We start from the raw sequence: 22,603 nt of genomic DNA on the forward strand, positions 1-22,603 counted from the left end.
GCTTGGAGGCATTCCAAATACTTCAGTGCAATCCCAACACCTCATTGTATTTCCAAGGCACTTAACATGTAACACGTGCTTTGCTGCTGTTGAAAGACAGAGTCAGCTCCTGAAACCGACACCGTTTGGATCCGCACGTACCTCCGAGAGCTCTTGCACTCGGATCTTGAGTAAACTAAAACGAACAGTGAAGTGAAGCTCCATCACTGCATCTCACTTCTAAACAGTAGCACAACTTCAGAACAACACCGTGATGCTTCTCAGTACCTCACATCACCAAGCACATTAGGAAGGAGAATTTTTATCTCCACCACACTCACCTGATGGCTGCAGCCCTCCTGAATGAGTGCGGGCTGAGAAGCAAACCAAGGAACTTCAACCCACTGAAACTTCATAGGTTATATATAGTTTGGGAAGCAGTAACTTCTGCTCTGTAAACGCAGCACATATGGCAGTAAGACTGGCACTTACACCACTGCATCCTCGCTCCTCCTTAACATGCTGCTTTGGGTCTGTGAAGACCAGGAACTCCTCAGGGAAGGATCCTGTCTCACCCCTGTGAAAGCCTACCACATTCTGGGCTGTGTGAGTAATTTTAATTACCTTGATATAATAATGCTCGATAACAGTGCCCTAAAGGACAAGCTGCCAATTCAACCAAAAGAAAGTTTGAGGAATGCCCCATTCCTCCTTAAATATAAAGCCTGGTCATTGATGCCCTGTATCTGATAGATTCCTCTGAGGAATGAGGCCACCTGCAAAGTGCTTCATTGTTCCTTTGAATTTGTAAGCTCTTGAACAGTCATAGTGATCTGTGTGCCAATAGGCAACTATTTCTCCCTGAATCTGATAGTGAGCTCCTGAATTTCAATGCTGAAGAAGACACCACCAAAGGAACATTCCCAGGAGTCTGCAGGATTAGTGAAGAGTTCTCACCTCTGAGGCCCCTATCATTAGCTTTCTGTAACTGCCAGAAACTGGAAGAAGACAGGGAAGAGGAAATTTTTGTCTTCCCGCTTCTACCTTAATTCAGCTGCCTTTTATTACTACTGATCTTTCCCCTGCTCTCAAGCTCAGCTGCTGTGTGTATAAACCTGCCTTGTGCTCACAGGTGAAAAGCTAAAGGAAAAGTCAAAGCACCAAACATACCCACAATTTAAATTCCTCCTAATACACACCTTTGCTTACATCTTCATTTGTCCACATTTGTGCTTCGGATCCTGTTCATCCATTTGGCCTTTGGGGACGGAGCTGCTTTTGGAAAATCAAGGCCTGTGCCAAAGAGTTTAAACCAACAGCAGTGATCTTAAGTCTAGAAAATACAGTCTGGAGAAAAGGCTAAGTCCACTAAGTCTAGGGTTTCTGCTATCTAGGAGGAACTGATGGGAGACACAATCTGCTTTCTGACAGGGGAAGGTTATGTGGATAACAGAAGAGGGGAGAAAGTTTGTTTTTCATGACCATGGCTAGAAGAAATGGATTTAAATTGCAACACGGGATTTCTGAAGATAGTAGACAGAAGGTTCTAACCCTGAGTATAATGAAGTACTAGTGGACAGTCTGGGAGACAAAAACCCTACAGTCACTGGAGTTTGTAAGGTGACCAATTTCTTGATCATCCCTAAGCCACAAAAATTACTTGCTTCAAATATAAGTTGATAGTAGATATACTAAAAATGGAAAACAGATTTATAAAAATACTCTCAGAAATCATCTAGTGTATCCTGCACCCCCAGACCACATTTAATTAGATATAGTCTTCATACAAGTTTGCCTGGCTTGCTTTCCCCTCCCCCTAAATGTAAAAAGAATCAAAGTGATTTACTAAGTTTTGCTAAGAAAAAAAATATTTCTGTAGCACAGAAGTAGTAGTGCTTCTTTTCTGTTCAGTAGGCTGGAGCTTAGGGCACTCCCTCGATCCACAGATAGCTAATCCAGCGCTCTTCAAACTCCTGATCATTTTTCAGCTTTTAATTAACTGGTTTGGATATAAACTAAATGGTATATTTTAAATCTGCAACTGTAAAATCACCAGTAATCCATCACCTTCTGCTACTTTTGAAGATATACTGTGAACATTTTTTGTGGCTTTGGCTTTTGGTTGAGATTTCTGCAGCAAGCCAGTGTTGCTTGGCTACTTAAATTATTACTAAATTAAATTAGGTTTATTTTATAGACCACAGTACTAGACATGCTCTGTTATTTCACGGTTAGGAAGGAACTGAGCCTCAGCTCTCTTCCTTCCTAAAAAGTGCTTAAGCACCCTGCTACAGTAAGAATTCCTGCCACCATTTCCAATTATTTTCTTTCTATGTATCCACTTTCCACCTGGATGTGGTCTACAGGCTTGTCTTGGGGTGACCTGAATTTGTGGTTTCAAATAGTCAAAACTGGATTTTTTACAAATACCATGTCCTTAGGATAAAGCCATACTGCTATGTCTGGGTCTTCTCATTCCATCCTACTCCAATTCAAATATGCAATATCCCTACAGAAAGTGGGGACTGTCTTTAATTTCATTTGTCATTAACTGCAGAAAAACAAAAACAACAAAAAACACCAAAAATAAACACTGGTAATAATACTTTATTCAAAAGTATAATTCAAGGCATTACCTTCTATTTTCCAATATGGAAAAAAGTTGGACTGAAAACAATAAAAGCAGCAAGCTCTTGGTCAAAAAAAGCTCTTCCAATAATCCCCTGAGGTAAAAGTGATCTAGAGCTAGGAAAAATACAGCTTTTCACTTCTGTCTTTCCCTTTCTTGGTGTAATGTTTGAAGTTCTGTGCAATGCAATTTCCAAATCCAGTCAAACTGTGAAAAGCAGTGACCTTTGAAAGCGTGTGCTGTCTCAACAGAACTCAGAGGCACAGAAGTACATTCAGAGTTAATTCACAACAGACACTGTGACAGAAACATCTAAGAAACTTCCTCAGCCAGATACAACCCATCAGATTCAAGCCTAAGGACCAGCTGGCCAAAGAACGGTTTAAAGTATCTGAGATATACAAACAGGGATTTGCTCTTTCCTCAAGCCACAGCAGGGAAAATGCAGATTTCAGAGACAAAGCTCCTATATACATGCAGTTTGAGGAAGGAGGGAAGTGACAAAAACTTAAATCCTCAGAGACGCTCATGTACGTCAGCTCCTGCCAGTGCCAAGCCTGACCAAGAATAAACAGAGCTAACGAGCCTGGACCAGTGCCAATCAGCATTAGAGAAATTATGTGCCAGTCCAGGGAGTCAGCTAATCCACAGGAAGACTGTAAAAAACACTCCACAAGAGCTGCTGGAACTCACAGCTACCAGCTGCCAAAGCCTCCTACACGTAGAGGCTTTTTAAAGTTTGGCTTTGGGATATCAGGCACAAGACTGCTGCTCAGCATGATTTAGGGACAGCAGAAGAAAAGGAGGAACACAGTGCAAACTGGAAACTTGTTTTCATGTACAGTCCTACCCTGGAACTAGGAAAAAGGGAAGGGCAGCTTCCTTTACTGCGGGTTCCAACTGTTCACTGAGCACAACAGCCTCAGTGGGTGCTCAAGCTCACCAAAAGCACACAGCACAAGAAGTGAATCAGCAAATACACAAAGTTACTACACAGCTCGAAGTTGATGTCTTCACTTGTATACAACAAACCAGCCCAGAACCAAAAACCAAACTTCCATTATACAATATAACCTATGAAAACAAATTCCCTGTGAAGTGTCCCAAAAGCAGGATTTGCCTCCAGCTCAGCTGTTCCTCACCTCAACAGCCCCAATAGCAAGAAGCACCAAGACACTTGCAAATCAAGACCCACAAGAGAAATACATTCAATGGCAAGAGAGACAGGCTTCCCAGCACACACAGCTTTGGGTTTGGCTACTGGCTCAATCTAGGGAAGCTGAACAACAGGATACTAGACCTTCAGGGAGAAGAAAAAAACAGTATTAAGAAAAGCTGCTTCAGTATAGCTAAACATGAATACTAAAACCAATAGAAATCCAAAATACTGGGATTTGTCATGATATCAAACTGTAATTGTGATTATTAATGTATCATTGTAACAGCATTTTCCAAGTCAACTGAGCCTGCACTGCTTTGGCAGCATGAGATGCTTTCTTTTTTTTAAATTTACCAATAACCACAATTCTCACTTCAACAAAGTTGGGGTATTTTGTTGGGGTTTTTTTTGTTCTTTAAACGAGGACAATAGATGCTTGTTTTGGCACAGAAAACATTCCTCCAAAGCCACACTTTGGCTTCCTTTTCCCCCATTTTCTTTGACAGTATCCAAAACACTAGCCTCCCCGTATTCAAGCCAACATTGAAGCCAGCAGAAGCTGCAGGTACTCAATCCCTCTCAAAAATATAGACCCCTTCAGAAACGTTGATTCTGGAGCATGAAAACTGGACTGAGTATTCATGGAACACCAAAAAGAGGCATCACTCCTACCACCAGGAAAAATCATGGCAGACATCCCTTTTTGTCCTTGCTGACAGCAACATCATCCAACGGATTTCTTAAGTTTATGTGTCTTAAGAGTCTGCAAAGGATAGAAAGCAAAAGGCAAGATCTCTCTCCCTTCCCTCCTCTCTATCAGCACCCTGATAACACCCTTGCACCTACCACATATGGAAAAAGCAACAGGCTGTGCAAATTGCCTGAGCACTACTTTGGAATGCTGCAGAAGACAAACATTCAACCCATGGCTTCTGCCACCACCAGTAAATCAGAGCTTTTATTGGCACTTTATCTGTATCTCATTTGCGTCAGCACAGCCACACTCAGCCAGGCAGTGTCAGCTGCTGTTGGGACTGGATGTCGTCCCTAAGATAGTCCACAAACAAGAGCTCGGAACAGGTCAGGCACAGAGATCACTGCAGGAATTCCCATTCACGTTTGTACTTCACCACCAGGTCCCAACCAGTGGAACAACACAAGGAGGGTATAACAGGCTAAAGCTTTACCTACCGGAAACAGGAAATGTGCCAAGCTTCATTGACAGTCTTGTGGAGGCGCTGCCCAGCAGCAATGCTGTCCCCACATCCCAGACATCTCCAGACTTCTTCACCTGCATGCAGCAATAAGGTGACAAACAGCAACCAGTTTACACCAGAGAAAACAAAAGATTGTTACACCCTTCATAAAGAACAACCTTAAATTAAGTAATTGACAGGAAAGCCTTCCCACATGGAAAGCTACAGTCTGTAACCCCAGAGTGGAGCTCCCAAATCAAACTATTGACATCTTATATTTTTTTTGTTTTTCTCCAGACGTGACATCTGCTCCTTCACATTCTGCAAAAGAAAGAAATATGACTTTTCACATAAAACAGCTCAGTTATAGTATAGCTCTGTCAGAGCAGAGATTTCAGGAAGGCAACACTGATCAAGTACAACAATTCCCACAGAGAACCACACTAGGCCAGGAAGCCACATTACTGCTTCCCCCACACCACTGACTCAGCACATAACGTTTGCTCTCATTTGTATAATTAACTGGATTTCCCAGAACTCAAAGAAAGGAAAGGCAAACTTTATTCAGTAGAGAACAACTAGACTACCAGGAAGGAATTACACTCTTGAGTGAATATTCCCATAGAGACTGTACAGCCAACACCAGACTACTGTCAGACTTTGGAAGAGGGAGTGATGCTACTGGCCTATTGCCCTTTCAGAAAATACTTACAATAGTTAGAATAGAGCTATAATAGTTTCTGCTAGAACTGCCAGAAAGCCCCAGAGAGAGCTGGTTACTTAGATGCAAGCAAGCTAGGAAAACAGAATGAAAGCTTGTGCACAAAGAACATTTGGCACACAGATAAATGCTATCCAAAATCCCAAGGGCAATGTAGGCATATTAAAGAGTCAAGAATCTCAGCACAGGATGGCACAAGATATGTGCCACAGAGCTGAGCAGATCTCAAACCTGTTTCTTCCTGCTACCAAAAGTTTGCTTGCAGTAAGGCTGCATAAAGAAAAAGGTGCACTTAAGAGAAGGAAAACCACAAACCACGGACTTCCATTTTCCAAAGAACGTTACAACTTGGTAGTTGCTTAGGCAAGCTGATACCACGGTTAAGTTCCTTGAAGCTACACAAAACAGAAGGCATCAGCCTTCTATGCACCTTTACCCCACTGTGTAGGTCAATGACAATGTTTAAAATTAACCAAGGTGAAGACCTTGCACTTTTTATATGAATGGCTATTCCAGGGAATAAAACACTTGCTGCTCAGCCACAAGCACCACTGTCACCAGCTGACCAGCAGTACTCAGATAGGTCTCCATGCAAACTATAGGGCTCAAAGGGTTCCTTCAAATGTGACACAATGGTGTAAGTTGCTGCTTTAGTTCCCAAGTGTGCATCAGCTCCACACTTGAAGCACCTGCCTCTGTGCCCTCCTGCTAATCCAGAACACCAAGAACTCCACCTGAGCTCAGAACTGCACGGCAGAGTAAGGGTTGGGAGAACCTTGGAAAAACCTGACCCTACCCGTGTTGTTCTATAAAGCAAATGGCTTTTCAGCACATCAAACGGGCTTGGGAATAAAAGGCAAAGCTACGTGTGCCTGTGCCTCCGTGCACAGGCAGCCAACGCTCTCCTCTCCAAGCAGAGCAAGCCCTGGAAGTCAGCTGAACTTCTGAAATAGCTGCAGGCCAAAACCACCTGCAAACCAAACATTCTGCAGCTCCATCCCCTCTCATTCAGTGTCATCAGCACAAGACACACGTGTCAAAATGGTCTGTGGATCCTCCTAAAGACATTTAAAGACTAACGACTACACCACAGCCGACTAAAAGCAACATTTTCCTCCCCAGCCATCTTACAGAATATGACCCATCAGCTCCCAAACTCCACAAAGCAGTCACCTACTCTCAGCTGTAGTGCTACATCTGTTTAAATGTACCCAGGAAGGCTGATTAGCCCACGAACGGAAACGAACAGTCTCAATCCAACAAAAATTGCTTCAGTATGCAGGAGAAACGACGGAAATGAACAAAACAGAGCAGGAAATAGTGCGAAGGAAAAGCAAATGGACATAATCCATGTAACAGGTCTGTCGAGTTCCCTAGGACGGGAGGAATGTGTCAGAGACGGCCAGCGAGGGGCAGCCGCAGGGGCCCCGGCGGGCACCGGCCGAACTTCGGGGGCACCGCAGGACCTCGAGGAGGACAACGGGGACACGTTGCGTGGCACCGGCGGGCCGCGCGGGCACCAGGCTGCGGCCACCTCGGGGCGGGGCGCGCCTCATCACCCGCCACCCTCCCGCGAACCTGATCGCACAGCGGCCCCGGAGACCCGCCGGGAACCCCCCGGGCCGCGCGTGTGGCCGCGGGCCGGCTTCAGAATGCTCCCCAGCCAGGGGCTGACATCCGGCCGGGGCGCGGGCTCGCTCAGGAGACAGCGGCCCCGTCGAGCCCCGCAGGGGCCGCCCCGCAACACCGCCGATGCACCGGCAGCCGCATAAGGGCGGTGCGGCCGACGGGAGCCACGGCCTCGCGTACGCGCACCCGCCCCGCGGTGGCGGAAGACGGCTCCTCCCGCGGAGGCGCGGCTGGCGCGGCCCGAGCTCACCTGGCAGCGCCTCCATCCCGCGCCCGCCGCCCGCGCGACGCCAGCGGGTCCCGCCGCACCTGGGCCCGCCTCCCCGCGGCCCCGCGCCGCCCCCCGCCCCGCCGCGGGCCAATCGGCATCCTCTCCTCCCCGCACCCGCCAATGCCCGCGCTGCCCCGCCCCGGCCGCCCCGCCCTTTCCGCGCCGGGGGCCAGTGGCAGCGCCGGCCCGCCCGCAGCCCCGCCCCGCACGTGCCACAGCGGCCGCGGGCCCGGGCGGGCCCCGCCGCTCCCGCTCCCGGACTGGCCCCGCGCTCCCGGCCCCGAGGCAGCGCAAAGGAACGGCGGCGCACTTCGGTCAATGTAAAACCATTTTTTAATTCTAAATCACTTTCACAACAGTGAAAATTAGTGAGGAGGAACGATAACGCACTAGCCGAGCCGTCCGGGCCGTGTGCGGTCGGGTTGCGGGGAAGGGGTACATACAAAAGCACACCAGGGAAAGGGGGAACCAAGCGTTAACACTTTCAGACTATTTCATCCTTGAATTGCCGGAAAATAAGAGCTCTCAGTCATGTTTCTGCAGCCTTCTCTAAATCCACTATCTCTCACTCATAGATGGAACCCCCCGGATCCATTAAAATTCTGTGTTTTAAAATGTATTACTTAAATACGTTTCAGTACCTCTTGAATCTATTGCAGTCATTTCTCTATCCTCTTCATGGGATAAAGGCTTCAAAGGGATACCTTTCTCCTCCCCGCATAACTTCTCAGCATCGAGTTTCTCCATACAAAAAGAAGGAATCCATCTCTTACTATCACATGAACCTTCCCTTCCCATCAGCAGGTGGTGCTGACTGCGCAGGAGACGAACCCAAAGCTGCGACATTGTAGGACAACCAAACAAAAACAGCCTTTCTCCTGGGAAGGGCCCCAGCTGCCAAGTTATGAACTTGAGAAGAACTGTATGCCAAAGTTCAGCTTCTCAGAAGTGTTGCACAACAAAAGTTGAAGCACCACCTCAACTATAAATAGTTGAGCAATAATATATCCTGTCTGATTATCATCGAGTCAGGTATAAATCTGACATGACAAAATACTGCAGAAGCTTTGCAACATTCTACTTGCCAGATGGAATTTTGGAGGTAGGCAAGTTAAACTTCAGTCATCCTCTGTCTTGACACTAAAAGTGAACAGTTTATAATTACATAAATAAACTTCTACAGCAAGTAATTAAAGGTGTCCTGCTCAAGAAACTCTTCCATACACTAAAAAAATCCAAGCTATTGAAACAAAGTTTCTATTAATTGATTTGTTTGTCAGTTTTCTGTCTACTGCCAGGGAAGTAACAACATTCATCTTGCAGGAAATCATTAGGAGCAACCTGATTCAAAATAAAAACAGTAAGAGAAAAAAAAATGGAATTGCCTAGTTGGAGAAATACGAACTGTTCATCTCACTAGGGAATCTCTCGTATCTGTTTCAAAGGAATCTACACAAATACATCAGGAGTACTCTTTAAAGCTGAATACCCAACAGGATTCCAAAGTGCCTACAGAGTGCTCACCTTCTGAAATATCCCCTCAGTGCATTAATGGTTGTGGTCTCCTCCAGCACTTTAAATTAAAATCTTTGGTAGATACTGCAGAGACTCTTGCGCTGTAGCTGTTCTGCTGTGGCACAGGAGAAGATCTTTGTGCACCTGCAGAGAGAAGGTCTTCCAAATGTTCCCTACTGGGCATGTGCTGGCAAAGGCAGGATCTCTTTTCTCCTGTGTAATTTTACAGTATGACAAGTTTAACCTCAAAACTCATGTAAAGATGCCTTTTGTTCCTCTCCCCAAATGAGCTGATCTCAGATCTGTAATAGGATTTTATTTGGAGTACACGACCTTGTGTAGAAAGTCTCAAAGCCTTGGGAAGAATAAATGTCGCTACAGCGATGAGGTTGTGAGGGGATTATCCATGAGTGCAGCCACAGGTGCTGCACAGAGCCCAGGAAGATAACACTGCTTGTCAGTGAGGAACTGGGCTGGGTCCAGCAGCCCCACCTGGCTCCACAGCCAGAGAATCTTCCAGTGTCTGGCTCCAGCATGCTCGGGCTTTAAAAAATTGCAGCATGAATTTGTATCCCTTCTTCTAACAGCCATAAGAACCATCAGGAAGGGTTTTCCATCACACCGGGAAATAACAGCAGGAAAAGAAACCAGTCTCCAGACCTGGTTCCATTTGCATCACGTGCTGTGCCCCAGAGAGTCTCAACAGTGATGCAGATGATTTCCTGGGGAAGGTCGGATGTTGATGAAGACATTAAATAACATCTGCAGCTCTGGCAGATCCATCGTGGTTGCAAAGCAGGAGATACTGGTCATACTGGAGAAGTTTCCTTACCTGCCCAGTCTCCCTTGGGATAACTGCCTGTCCCACAGACCTGGTGTCACTGACTGGCACAGGATTTCAAAGCAGCACTCCCTTTCAGAGTGCAGCTCAACACTAGGCCCGTGGCTTGTGGAAGGAACCTATTGTACAAGGTATCCAAGCTGAAATACACTTTTTAACCAATGTTTTAATTTCCAACTCTGGTGCAAAATGTGAGATTCCTCATTGTGCTGTGGTACCACCAATTCCAGAAGCCCATAGTTAGCTATGGAACCAGACACCAAGATGTTTAAAATGGGATGGGGATGCAGTTTGTAACTGTTTCAGTGGCCTTGTTGGTCATGAATATATAGAATAATGGAAAAGACTTATGCAATCAACAGCCAGAACATTATCACCAGTGCCACAAACAGGAAAAGGCGGGAAAGGAACTGCTCATCCACATATTGAGGAGTCCCTGGAACAGCTGGAAAACAGGAAGTAAAAAAAACGAACAACAGTTCAGTTCCTTCCTCTTCTCTGGGATTGTGTATATTTTGAATATAGTATATTCATACATTGAAAAATATGCAAAGAATCTCCTTGGTGAGAAAGTTGCTATTTCCTACCCTCAGCCTGGCTAGCTGCATGGGAAGATGACAAGGAAGGTAAGTGTCAGGTCTCTGAAGCAGGACTCCTTAGCTCAGTCCCACCCCCAACAGATTTTCAGGGGACACTGAACTATTGTTAATAGGGAAGATAATTTGACCCAAGGACAGCACAGGACCATGGCAACACTGGTGTGACATGTGAAGAATGAATTTGCTCCTCATAATTCCTGTGCCATATGGTCAGGCATAACCTTTCACAGAGTAAGTTCAGAAAACCCTGGGCAGTCGGTGCTCTTGTTCAAAACAGATTCAGTTTGTCTACAGTGAAGATGGGGAGGACGTTCTCTAGGGATTGCTTAATTGTTAGAGAGCAAGGTCACCACTTGGAGTAACCCAACTGCTTTTCGTTAATCAAAAATGTGAAGTAATTTCACTGGAATGTTACTTCTTGTGGAATACGGATGATGGTCTCAGAGACAAATTTCAGAAAAATTAACAACCTTTGCATTCATTATTTTGTGGTACAGAGCACCAGTTGAAATTTTTCTGTCTCATCTTTCAGGAAATGGTCCCTTCCTGCTGTTTTTAAAATCTGGGTCTCCTTCATACACCCCTAGTGATTCCTTTTTATCATTATTATTAGAAAGTCTAGTCCAATTTGTCTCGTTTTTCAGAAGGAGTCTGCTGGTGTACCAGAGGAGACATCTGAATTAAAGGAGAGTAGTCTCCAGTGCCACTGTTTCTCTCCAGAGTCACAGGTCTCCCAGGAGCGCCTTCAGGAAACTATATGGAAGTGACAAACTTGCTTCCTTTATAAGCCTGTGTACAAAACGTGTCAGCCACAGACCATGTTCTCTACTGAGTGTTTGCTCTATTTTGTGTTTCTATTGACAACAATGCTAACCTGTCATTTAGCAGGTTATTTAAGAGTTTGTAAAATGTGTGTTTATGACAGGACAGGAGAAGGCTCTGTGGTACCTGGAGGAGGTCGCCCATCATTTATGTTGAAGGCTGTTGCAAATATACCAAAGGGAAATGCCCCAATTCCAAATGACATCTGGAAGCCACCATCGCCAAACCCAAAGCCCTGGAATCCCTGCAGAGAACAAAGAACAGAAGACAAAAAAGGTACCAATCACTTAAACCCTATTTCAGAGTATTTTGTGGAAGTGCAGACACTTCCTCTCACTGGTTTTCCTATGGCTAAAGGAGGGCCCTGCTGTCTGGCAACTTTCTATCTTGACACACTTTTGTAAATATTCCCTTAGTTCTCCTGGGTTTAAAATGTAAATTTGCCAAGCAACACAAAGGTTTGAGAAGATGAAAACTAGCAACTGCAGTTCTTGTTTGAGGGACACAAATTAACAAAAGTGTTTCTGTAACCTTTCTCAACCTAAAGTAGTAGATATCTGCCAATATATCAAAATCAACAGAAAGAATTCTATTCAGAATGTCTTAACAATGTATTGCGTGCTAACGGCTGTTAGCCATGTAACTAAAAATGTACTTTAAAATAATCTAAATTGATTTTTGTGATACATGTGCATCATTTAAACACTCAGTGAAATGATAAATTGCCAGTGGGATGCATAGAGCATTTGAAGAAAAAGCACCCAAAAAAATTTACCAGGGGGACTCAGATTAAGGTGGCAAAATCACCTGGGGCAGGAATGCAAGACATAAGGAAAGGAGGAAAAGAGGAAGTTACAATGCAATAACACTGACCCCATGGGATCCAGACTAAAATACCACATCAAGTCAAAAGATAAGTCTTCTGAATCGAGATGAATCCTGCTCTGCAGAAGCAGTGTGCTGTTTGAGAACTGACCGTGTGTGTGTGAATCTAAGGGCTTGTGCCATGTCTAAGAGCTGTGGAGAGCCCACAGTTCTGTAATGCAGTGATCTGTCCTCTCAGAATTAAAACAGTGATACCAGCTATGAAAGACCCTCTGGTTTATCGCCACCAACAATTGGGAGGACAAAGATGATTTTACACATATAATAAAAGTCAAACATTTCTGGGTTGAGCCTTGATTTGAGGAGTTGGTCTTTTGATTATTCTCAAGCATTTTGCCACTAACTCTGAGGGACAGCAAAGCTCTCTGTGTGGCAGGTACCAGGTTCTGTAGAGAAGACGGGAGCAGCATCACTACTGTCCTGCCTTCATACCCCATCCCTCTGATTTACAGCAGCACCAGCTGAAAAGTTCAAACAAGGTACAGGAGCTGCTTTAATAAGGCAGCAGTGCCCTAGTGAAAGAGAACAGCTGAGCTCCCAATACATTCAATACAGAAATGCACCTTAATCACACCCAGCACAGTTGTTTGCTTGAAGCATGAGGGAGACAATCCTCTCCAAGGACCCCAAACTGAGTTACACAGAAATGTGCCATTGTTTCATCAGGTCATGCTCACTGCCATCGTGCTGAAGAACACTGGGGTCCTACCACCTACTCCCATGTCTGCTCCATCTGTGCCAGCTGCTGTTTACATTCACCCTATGTAATCTCCTCAACAAAACCACAGATCCCTCTTCAAGTTAACATGTATCCAATAGACATCAACTTTCTCTTGCTTTTAATGCCACGGTACAGTAACATCCCATAGAAATGAGAGAAGCAGATGTCAGTGTAAAAAAACCTAAATTCATACATGGATTACGTATTTCAATGACACGTATATTTTGACAGAAATACCCTTCCACAAAGAATTTTCAAAGCAAAGTGTTCCTTGTATTTAAACATGGAGAACAATCAAGTATGAAGAGCATTTCCAGTGATACCACACTGGTTTGTGTTCATGAAGCATGAGCCAAGCTGGCCTGTTCTTTGGGATGCTAAAGAGTACCATAGGAATGGAGCTTTCTGCCACACCACAGCTATCAATGATTCACGAACAACCGACTGAGGAAGAGCAGGATGTATAAGCTGCAGTATCCTCATGCAGGATCTCTCACACGCATTATGTTGTCGAGGATGAATAAAAACCACTATCAATAAAAACAACTAAACCGCTTGAGCTTGTTCGAACACTTACCCCTCTGTTCTCTGGTTCAGGTCTCTGTCCTTGGGGTCGTGGTGGAGTTTTCTCTCTGCAGGAAGTTGTGAAATTAGCTCAAGTGCAAGGACATGTGACAACAGTATCTGCAGTAGCCTGGCTAATAATGCAGAACAACCATAAAACAGTCTCCTGGGGCCATCCAGCAGAGCTGGAGCAGTGTGTGAGAGAGCCAACCATGCAGCTTTGGACCTTCAGCTGCACATCACTGAATTAATGCTGCACTTTTGAATAACAAAAGCCCATTGCAAAGGCTAAAAACTGAGGACATGAACATTTAATATAAGCTTCTCCAGTCAGATAACAATCATTGCAACCTGCCACTTGTAACTGATAATTAACACTTGATTTAAATTGAAATGAACTGCCAGTTGAACAAGAAATGTGTGCAAATGCAGGCCCTGGAAAAGCCAGAAATATTTGGTAGAAATATCAGATCTATGTCTTTTGACAAAATATTTAAAACTGTGAATTCAACACTTTAACAGTTTAATCTTAAGACCCTAAAGTTTCATCTTTAATTTTCAAATAAAAATAGTTGCATTTAGGTTTCTTACCTGGGGTCCTGTTGCCCAGTGCTACCTCTTCCATAGAGAGGAATAACTTTATCTCGACTGATTCCTGCTTTGCATACAGGACACACTTGTCTGTTTGGCCTGGTCTCTAGCCACTAAAAGAAAAGAAATTATAAGAAAACTAGTAAAATACCACGAAAACAACTATGCAAACCTCACTTGCAGCCAGGCAGAAAGACTTCAGCAATTTCTCACAAAGGTCTGGAACGAAATATTTTAGTAAGTGCCAAGTGCTCCCCAAAGTGGAGTTGGCATTCTGGCTGTTGTTCTGGCAGGATCAACCTGCTAATGTGTACGTATTCAGATCTGCACTGGAGTAAAATAAGAAATAAAGAGTACCAGTAGTCCTGCATAGGCCAAGGGTTAGTGCAGATAATCTCCTATCATCCACCTTTTCTATAATGGTACCACAATGTAAAACAGTACATATGCAAAGAGAAGTACACTCAGCACTTAAAACTGCAAACTAAACCCTGCAAGCTCCAACAGTAATTGTACCAGTGGAATTACTCAGGGTTTAAGAAACTCAAAAGTGGGAGGCAAGTGGAAGAGAATTTAAGTTTTCTTGTTGCTCAAAGAGCAGACTGCAAGGTGTTGCACATGAAGCTGCATGAACAGGTTGTGCTTGCCCTGGAGAGAAAAGCACACTTGAAAAGAAGGGGATACTCCAGAGAACCAAGGGCTTTATTGAGCAATAGCAGCTGATGAAAGACAAAGTAAAAGGAAACCTGTCTTACCTGATGTAAACAAGGCCAACTGTGAGCATTCCCAGGACAATTTGTTCACAGAGCAGAAAAAAAAGAGGAAAATAGCATTAGTTACTGAACTTGATATGACAAATGTGCAGTGTACAGGGATAGTGCAGCTTGGTGACAACGGACTCCTGGAATCCAGCTGGGCCAGTTCTACAGCCTCCCATTATTTTTGAAAGCACAGCCCAAGACTGATCTCCACTGGTTTTTTTTCAGGTTACACAATTTAAATTGCTAATATGGTTCTGTGCATCTCCCATTCCTGGGTCCTCATCCATACCAAAGGCCCAGACAGAGGCTGCATTAATCTTAGGGTTTATTGTACAAATTTTCTCTTCTGATACCATGAAAAGATATCCCTGAGCCAAGATGCAAGTAAGCAAGACGTCAGTAATGAGACTTTAGGATCTTAAAAGATTGAGCTGGAACATCAGCCACATTCACAGAATCATGGAATAACTCGGGCTGGAGGGTACCTCAGGTAGCCTCTAGTCCAACCTTATGCTCAGAGCAGGGTCAGCTATTGTGATCAGACTCAGTCGCTCAGGGCAGAGAAATTCCCATTATACAGATTAAATTACTATGGCAAATTAAAAAAAAGGTCAAAGACAAGCAAGCTACAAGATAAAACTGCTAATAAGCCATCTGCTTTCAAAATGGTCTCAACAACGCCATTCAGACAAGACACCTGGTATTTTCAAGGTTCCATTCTTCCAAATCCTTTTGTGCAATAATTTAATCTTATTTTATCTTAACAAGCCCTCAGCCAGTAATTTTCCATCTCCTCAAATAAAAATCTGGATTTTCAGATGTTATGTATGTTTACACAGGAGAAAAGCACTTTCAGGCCTCATTTTATTAAAGATTTAGCCCACTGTGTAAAATAAACCCCAACCCCCCCGACATTTGGCCATGTCAATCTTTAACTTCTTAATATTCAAGAAAGGTTATATTCAAACCAGGTTACTCATATCAGAAATGATGCACATGTATTATGTCTGTGCTGTACATTATTTCCAAGTCAAATTAAAGAACTGAAAAGTTCCTAGCACAAGTGCAATATCATGGGAAAAGAGAAATAGCCCACATATAAAAGCTTATTGCCTATTTTTTTCTTTTTTTATGGTTTCAAAGGAAAAAAAGAGCAAGCTTGTAGAAGAAACTACAGTTTGGCCTTCAGAACCTAGATTCATATCCAGGTTTAGGTATGTAGAGGTTAGAAAGGAATTTAGGTCTAAAGAAGATATCTATGCTAGGCCAGACAGGACAAATAAAATAACACACGTAAACAAACAGTATCAATGAGCACTGAACTGTCTGTGTGGGGCTGCTTGTTTGTTTGCTTTTACACAATAATCCAGAAGTACAGAGAGTTTAAGACACAGGAAACCTGCTCCCTGGAACACAAGCAAAGAAAAACAGCTGAGGAGCAAATCCAAGCTTCTCCTAAACCAAACCCATGGTCCCTCCTCTAGAATTATAAGCATCACTGGTTTTTATGGGATCCGATAGATGGTGTTCTGGCTGATGTGTGGGGCTGGAGCACTTACCAGAAGAGGTGCCCACACAAGCTGATAACTGCATCCTTGGCAGTATCCAAACAGATGTTACATTCAAAAGTGTTGTCCTGATTAGTGTTGTCCCCAGAACCATTACTGCTACTGCTGCCACTGGTCCCTCCAGTACTGGAGTTCTTTGTTGATGCAGAAGTCGTGGGTCCTTTGCTTGCCATCCTCAAGAACTACCCAGACAAGGTCAAGAAAATTTTCCTGTTGGAATCCTAGCAGTGAGAAAGGGAAAAAAACAAACAAACCCAAAAAACTTCTTGGCATTTTAACACTGCATTCTGGTCCCATTGCAAACTGGTAGTGATTTATCTAAGAAGCTCTTGAATCCTGTTGTTGATGGTTTTAGTTTAACGTAGCCAAGGGGGATCTTTTTTTAGAAACTAAGCTACTTTACAGTCCCATAGTATGACCTGGCTGATGTGTGACCTGTATTTTACTGTTACTGATAAACATCCACAGCCAAAACAACCCCCCTGCATTTTCTCATAAATGCCATTTGCTGTAAGGAGAATGAGCTCACCTAGTTATATATGCTCTTCCAAATTCAACACAGCTTATAACTGACAGTGTAGTCTGAAGCAGAATTTAATAATGAATTCACAGTTTGAACAGACTGACAATGCAGAGTTTTAAGTTCAGTGTTCATTCGTTTGGAATATTAATGATAATAACGGCAAGCAAAGGCGGCTTAGAACTTGAATTGTCTTCTGAGCAGTATATTGCTGCTATCACAGCAGTGTTGATAATGACTATCAAACATTCCTAGTACTTCCAAACATTTCTAATCTAGTAGTAAGGTAGTAATGCAGAAGTATTAAAAATTTTACCTTAATATGCTTTAATTTTTTTTCCATGCTTTCACCTCTCATTAACATAATCATATTTACCAAAGAACAGCATTTATTTTATTTCAGTAGCAACAACCTCTACAGCATAATTCCTTGATATGTGAATTCCACAGTACCTAAAGCTTTGAGACTCAGCACAAAGCATTAACATTTCCAGAAACACTTTTACCACTACAAGATTTTTAATCCAAGAACTAAGAGAGTTTCAGTAGCTACAGAAATTAATTCACTAAAACAAAAATGTTTAAAATATTCCACTGTGCTTTTCATTAAACTCTGCTATCATGTTGATGCTGCAGGAACAGGAATACTTAGATAAAGCCGTGAGAAACAAACAGGTGATTATCTGAATGTTCTGCATGTGTACAAACAGTGAAGCATTTTCAAAGGGCAACCTGAATTTTTCAGAAGGTTATTTCTTTGCAAACTTACCCCCCAAGCATTAAAGGCTTTTCTTAGTGTTGCCTCTTTGTAGCAGAGCTGCAGCACAGGTGCAGGGCAGCAAACTAAAGCCTCAGGATCTTCAGCTGTTATTGCCAACAGCTTTTTTCATACAATACAATTCCACTGCACAGTCAGGAAAGCATCACACTCAAGCCTTGTAAAGTATTGCAGCAAAGACTCAGTTACAGTAGGTAAAATCTATTTCTGCAGAGCTTTTTCACTCAGTTACATCATTTTGCACAGTGTCCCAGAAGGGCAGATTTGTATTCACAGATGCTGCACTTCAACATACACTGCTTTCAGCAGTGCTGACTCTCAGCATTTCACACCATGACTCCATTTACACTCAGTTCATTGTACAAAATTAAAATCCATGTTAGATCAAGGCAGATGGAAATGCTGCCAACCCATAAACTATAAGCCAAAGACACTTGGATTTTACACACATCCTTACAACCAGAATCTTCAGCCTGTCTTGCTCAGTAGTTTAAGTGAAAACTTATCAACTTGGACCTATATATATTATTATAAAAATTGAGAAAACCTCCTTAAAACTAAGGAGTCCAACACACTGTAAAAAATAGAGCATCCCTTTATGGAATGGTCACAAGAAACATCTGGCTCATATCTTGACATATAAAACAATGAAAGGATGTGTACAAGAGGCAAATAAATAAATTCTGTGTCCCTAATACCAATGTGGAAAAAAAGTTCCTTTTTCCAAATTAAGTTCCATATATTAACACAATGAATCTGGAGACCTGTCAAAAAGATAAAACCTGTATCTCCACAAAAACTTACTGAAAAAACCCCCTCAGTTTTTAGTAACTACAATGAATAAATAAAATGTTATGAAGAAGGATGACAGAGAAATATCAGAAATGAAATGGAAACAAGATGGCTGAGATAGAAGAAAGATTAAAATTACATAATGCAACAGGCACTGAATCTCCTCTTCTAGAAGAGGGTCATTCCTTAATCCGTACTGGGGACCCTCCCCTAAGTAGTTTTACATGGGCTGATGAGGCCCAGTGACCTATTAGGATATAACCAATTTAAAATATCAAAAATATAGCAAAACACAACAGTAAAAATAATAAATTTTATTCTGAAAAGCCTTCTCAAACATTTGTTCTTGTCCCTGGAATATCATTTAACATAACTGAGTCTGTAACAAGTGCTGCTGGACTCTGTACATCTGCACATATACAAAGAAGCAAACATGAAACAACTTCCAGTGGCTAAATTTACATTTGATAATCATACATTGTGTTGCTTTTGAGTGTACTCTGAATCCTAAAGTATGAATTCAACTGCAAATGGAACTTGTTCTGAGTGTAGAATGAGCCCAAAATTGAACAGTCACTCAAACTACTTAAACTCTGAGACAAAACTCTCTAGGGAAAAAAACCCAACAAACCATAAGAAAATCACAAACTAAAAAAAACAACAACTAACACAACAGGTCAAACTAATCCCATTTTCATGTCACCTTAGAGTTTGGGAGGAAGACTGTGAGTACACTGGGGTAGAACATGACTTCTGGGGTTAAGTAAACGCAATCGAGGGATGCCAGTCAAGGTTTGCCACATCCTTGTCCTTTATATCAGGTCTCCAAATCAACCCTAGAGGGATGATGGGCAGCAAACAAAACAAGGGAAAGGGTACAAAAATCAGCTGACACCTAACTGCAGGGATTCAGAGATCTTGTCTTTTTCTTACTTCTTTGCTCTCTACATAATTACAGGAAAACAGTATCTTTGTTTCATAAAAGCCATCTAGATTAGCTGTTTATTTCCTTTAAACTACGATCCCTATGTTACATCCCAACAGGTTGTTCTGAAAATGACTGACATTTACTGCATCCAAGAATCAAGAGTGGCAGCAGATGAATGGTTAAGGAGCAAGGAACTCATTTGCAAGTAGGCTTCCTAAATAAATACAGAAATCTGGTGGAGCGTGAACACATGGAAGTGGAAATACATGAGAGGGTGAAGCTCTAAAAGGCAGACTGGGACCTGAATGTGTCATGATAGCAGAGAGCACAGGAGGTCCACGACAGAAGTAAGTGCAGGGGACTAGGGATGTCCATGTGCTCGGTGTAAATACTGGGTATAGATCTCTCTAACAGCCAGTAAGAAAGACATTTTCCTCTAATACTTTAAAAACCTAATCTATAAATCTACTGGGAGCAACTGCACACCAGGAGAGCACAAGCTGAGTGGCTACTGTCAAAGATCACACTTTTGAACTCAGCAAATGACAATGACAGCATTTGCCAAAGTACACTGGTCCAATCCTAAAAATACAGGAAAAACACTACAAGGCAGACTAGAAGAGTTTTCACCGTAAGTTAAAGTACACAAAAAAAATCTGCTGGAAACAGCAGGTGAACATTAATTCAACCTGAGAAAGGCAGAGAGGGAATATTAATTAGAAGCTAATGTCACCTATACAAAACAGTCCTGGAATACATGTTCACAGCATGATGTTAGGATGGCTCAAATATTTAATTTTTTTCATGAACAATGAGAAAAAGTTCTGGTGAGGATATAGAAGTCTGGCTAGCTTATTAACAAAACCCAAAGTTTGTTCCTTTTTACCGTAACGATGAAATACAAAAAACAGCATTTTTGGATGCAAATTCCACTGGAAAGACCCTTTTCCATATGTCTTTCCTAATGAATCTTATTTTAGCTGAGATTACTGAAATTGAAATAATCCAAATCTAGTTTGTTTACAAAACAAGTTCTGATTTAGTCCCTGAACCTTCTGCAGTTTAAATCAAAAATACTTGTCCATGTATTTTTCTTATCACTAAGGTGACAGTGTCATTTTCTGACACTTAAAAAATTTTAGAAAATGAATATTAACATCAAAAATTCTATCTAAATCTAAAACTACTACTCAGAGTTTATATTAATATGCCGACTCATAAGTTTAACAACAAACTGATACTTAACATACTACAATTGCCTGGGTTTCAAGTACAACAACCAAGTAACCTTAGCTGAAAATTGCTGACAGTGCCTAGAAGAACGTGCAGTGACTTCTTGACAGTCAATTTAGGTATTCTTAACAAACGCATGACTGTCCTGCTGTTAATCATTAAATACGTATTTATCTCTCACTACCTTTTTACTCTTTTCTGTCCCCCAAACATGTTACAGTTTAACTCCTTGGAAACATTTCTCGAGTTCATCTTTTCACTTCCTGTAACCTATACAGCGTTAGGCACCTGCTTTTTAACATTACGATAAGGTGGTCCCAAAACATGAATTCATATGATCACTTGCTCTCGCAAAACCAGGCATTTCCCTTCCAGTCCAACGTGCCCTTGCTTGGCCTCGTTTCATTAACTGGGATTCTGCAATGCACATCTGTGTTATAGTCAGTGCTTCCAGGGTAAGAGCCCAGCAGAAGGGCTGTTTCAGGAACACTAAGGAGTCCACGTACCTTGCAAATGCAAACAGTAAAAACGCTTAGGTGATTAAAGTAATTACTTTTTTATCCATTCCATAAAGGTTTAATATAGACGCCAAGAAAAATCTTTCAACAAAGATTTTATCCTCTTACCTCACAAAGTCCAAAAGAAAGAAAACCAAACACGCAAAAAAGCCAACAAATAAACAAACAAAAAACCAAAACAACAAACAAACACACCAAAGAGAACTGCTATAACCAGCTGGGTAACGCTGCCCGAGCGTTCTCCTGGTCTGCAGTGCCGCGTGAGACAGACGTGTCTGGCTAACCCAGGTTAGCAGCAAAACGTGAAAATATCAAATACAACAGTTATTATTTACAACAGAGGAGATTTAAGGCGCAACAAGCGAGTCTTAATATATGAATAATTCTCAAAATGTAAGTAATGTCATATACCAGCAGCTGACGCCTCGCCACATACCCAGAGCCAGACCCATGTATCGCGACAGAGGCGCCGCTCTCGGCAGCGGGTGCGGCCCTGCACAGAGCAACACCGAGCACCTACGGCCCCTAGGACGGGGCTTTCGGAGGGAAAACCCCGCCGGCAGCTCCGGGCCGCGGGCCGGAGCTCCCGCCGGAGGCACCACGGCCGCGGTTCCAGAGGCACCGAGCGAGGCCGGGGGTCCCGCGGCGCCCCCGCCCCGCTCATTTGGAGCAGGCGCAGGAGGCTCCGGCCTCCCAGCGCCCGGGCACGGCCCTGCCCTGCTCGGCTCGGCCTCGGAGCCGCCGCCCGGGCCCGGCTGCCCCCACCACCACCACCACCACCACCCCCCCCCTCCCGGCCCGGCCCTGCTCTGCTCTGCTCAGCTCACCGGCGGGTCCGAGCTCCCCGCAGCACCCGCGCCGAGCCACCGCTCCGCCGGGCCCCGTCACCTGACCGCCCGGAAGCGCGGCCCGCGGAAGGGACCGGCCCCCGCCCCACCGACAGCGGCTCCGCGAACCGGGGTGGCGGCTCGGGGGGGTCGCTGCCTGGCGGGTGTCGCTGCCTGGCGGCCCCCCTCACCCGGGCCCCACGCAGAGTCCGCGGTCGCTTGTTACCTCGGGCTCCGGGGCGAACGGCCGGGGCTGCTCCGCACCTGCTCGGCCCCCGCCGCGATCCCCGCGGCCGCAGCTCTGCGGGTGTGTGCGGCTCTGCTGCCCGGGGCCGCGTCCAAACGGCGGCCTCCGGGGACAGCAAGAAGTTGGTATCGAATGCTCGGCCCGAGCAGGAAGGGAGGAAAGAAAAGGAAGGACGGAAAAGGAAGGAAGGACGGAAAGGGAAGGGAAGAAGTTTGAGGGAAACAAATTGTTGACTTACGAGTGCAGAGTGCTAGAATCTGAGCTGAGAAACATCTCCAGGTTGGAAACAGAGAGCTTGATAAAGGTGTT

The 22,603-nt window shown here is 43.7% G+C and overlaps 2 protein-coding genes across 5 annotated transcripts in view; both read right to left on the reverse strand.

The window, feature by feature from the left end:
• The window catches only part of LIMK2 (LIM domain kinase 2), a 31,039-nt gene extending 23,414 nt beyond the window's left edge, over positions 1–7,625 (reverse strand). Inside the window, exons 1-2 of the mRNA XM_039561224.1 lie at positions 7,564–7,625; positions 4,959–5,058 (exon numbers count right to left, since the gene is read on the reverse strand). Of these exons, the coding sequence (XP_039417158.1) occupies positions 4,959–5,058; positions 7,564–7,579 (116 nt within the window). The 5' untranslated portion in view covers positions 7,580–7,625. The remainder of the gene's footprint in view (positions 1–4,958; positions 5,059–7,563) is intronic.
• A 273-nt stretch (positions 7,626–7,898) lies between these two features.
• On the reverse strand, positions 7,899–22,434 carry RNF185 (ring finger protein 185). 4 transcript variants are annotated; one of them, XM_039561255.1, is made up of 7 exons: positions 22,274–22,434; positions 16,443–16,672; positions 14,878–14,896; positions 14,123–14,235; positions 13,545–13,599; positions 11,488–11,605; positions 7,899–10,385 (listed from the first exon to the last, which is right to left on the reverse strand). In XM_039561255.1, the coding sequence occupies exons 2-7, from the start codon at positions 16,622–16,624 to the stop codon at positions 10,288–10,290; spliced, it is 585 nt and encodes a 194-aa protein (XP_039417189.1). In that variant the 5' UTR covers positions 16,625–16,672; positions 22,274–22,434; the 3' UTR covers positions 7,899–10,287. The 4 variants fall into 4 exon arrangements, with proteins under 4 accessions (XP_039417189.1, XP_039417188.1, XP_010396383.1 ...); XM_039561254.1 differs by lacking the exon at positions 22,274–22,434 and adding an exon at positions 22,048–22,153; XM_010398081.4 differs by lacking the exon at positions 22,274–22,434 and adding an exon at positions 21,657–21,876.
• Between the last annotated feature and the right edge of the window lie 169 nt (positions 22,435–22,603).

The sequence above is a fragment of the Corvus cornix genome, chromosome 15 (assembly GCF_000738735.6).
Source record: "Corvus cornix cornix isolate S_Up_H32 chromosome 15, ASM73873v5, whole genome shotgun sequence".
Lineage (NCBI taxonomy): Eukaryota > Metazoa > Chordata > Aves > Passeriformes > Corvidae > Corvus > Corvus cornix.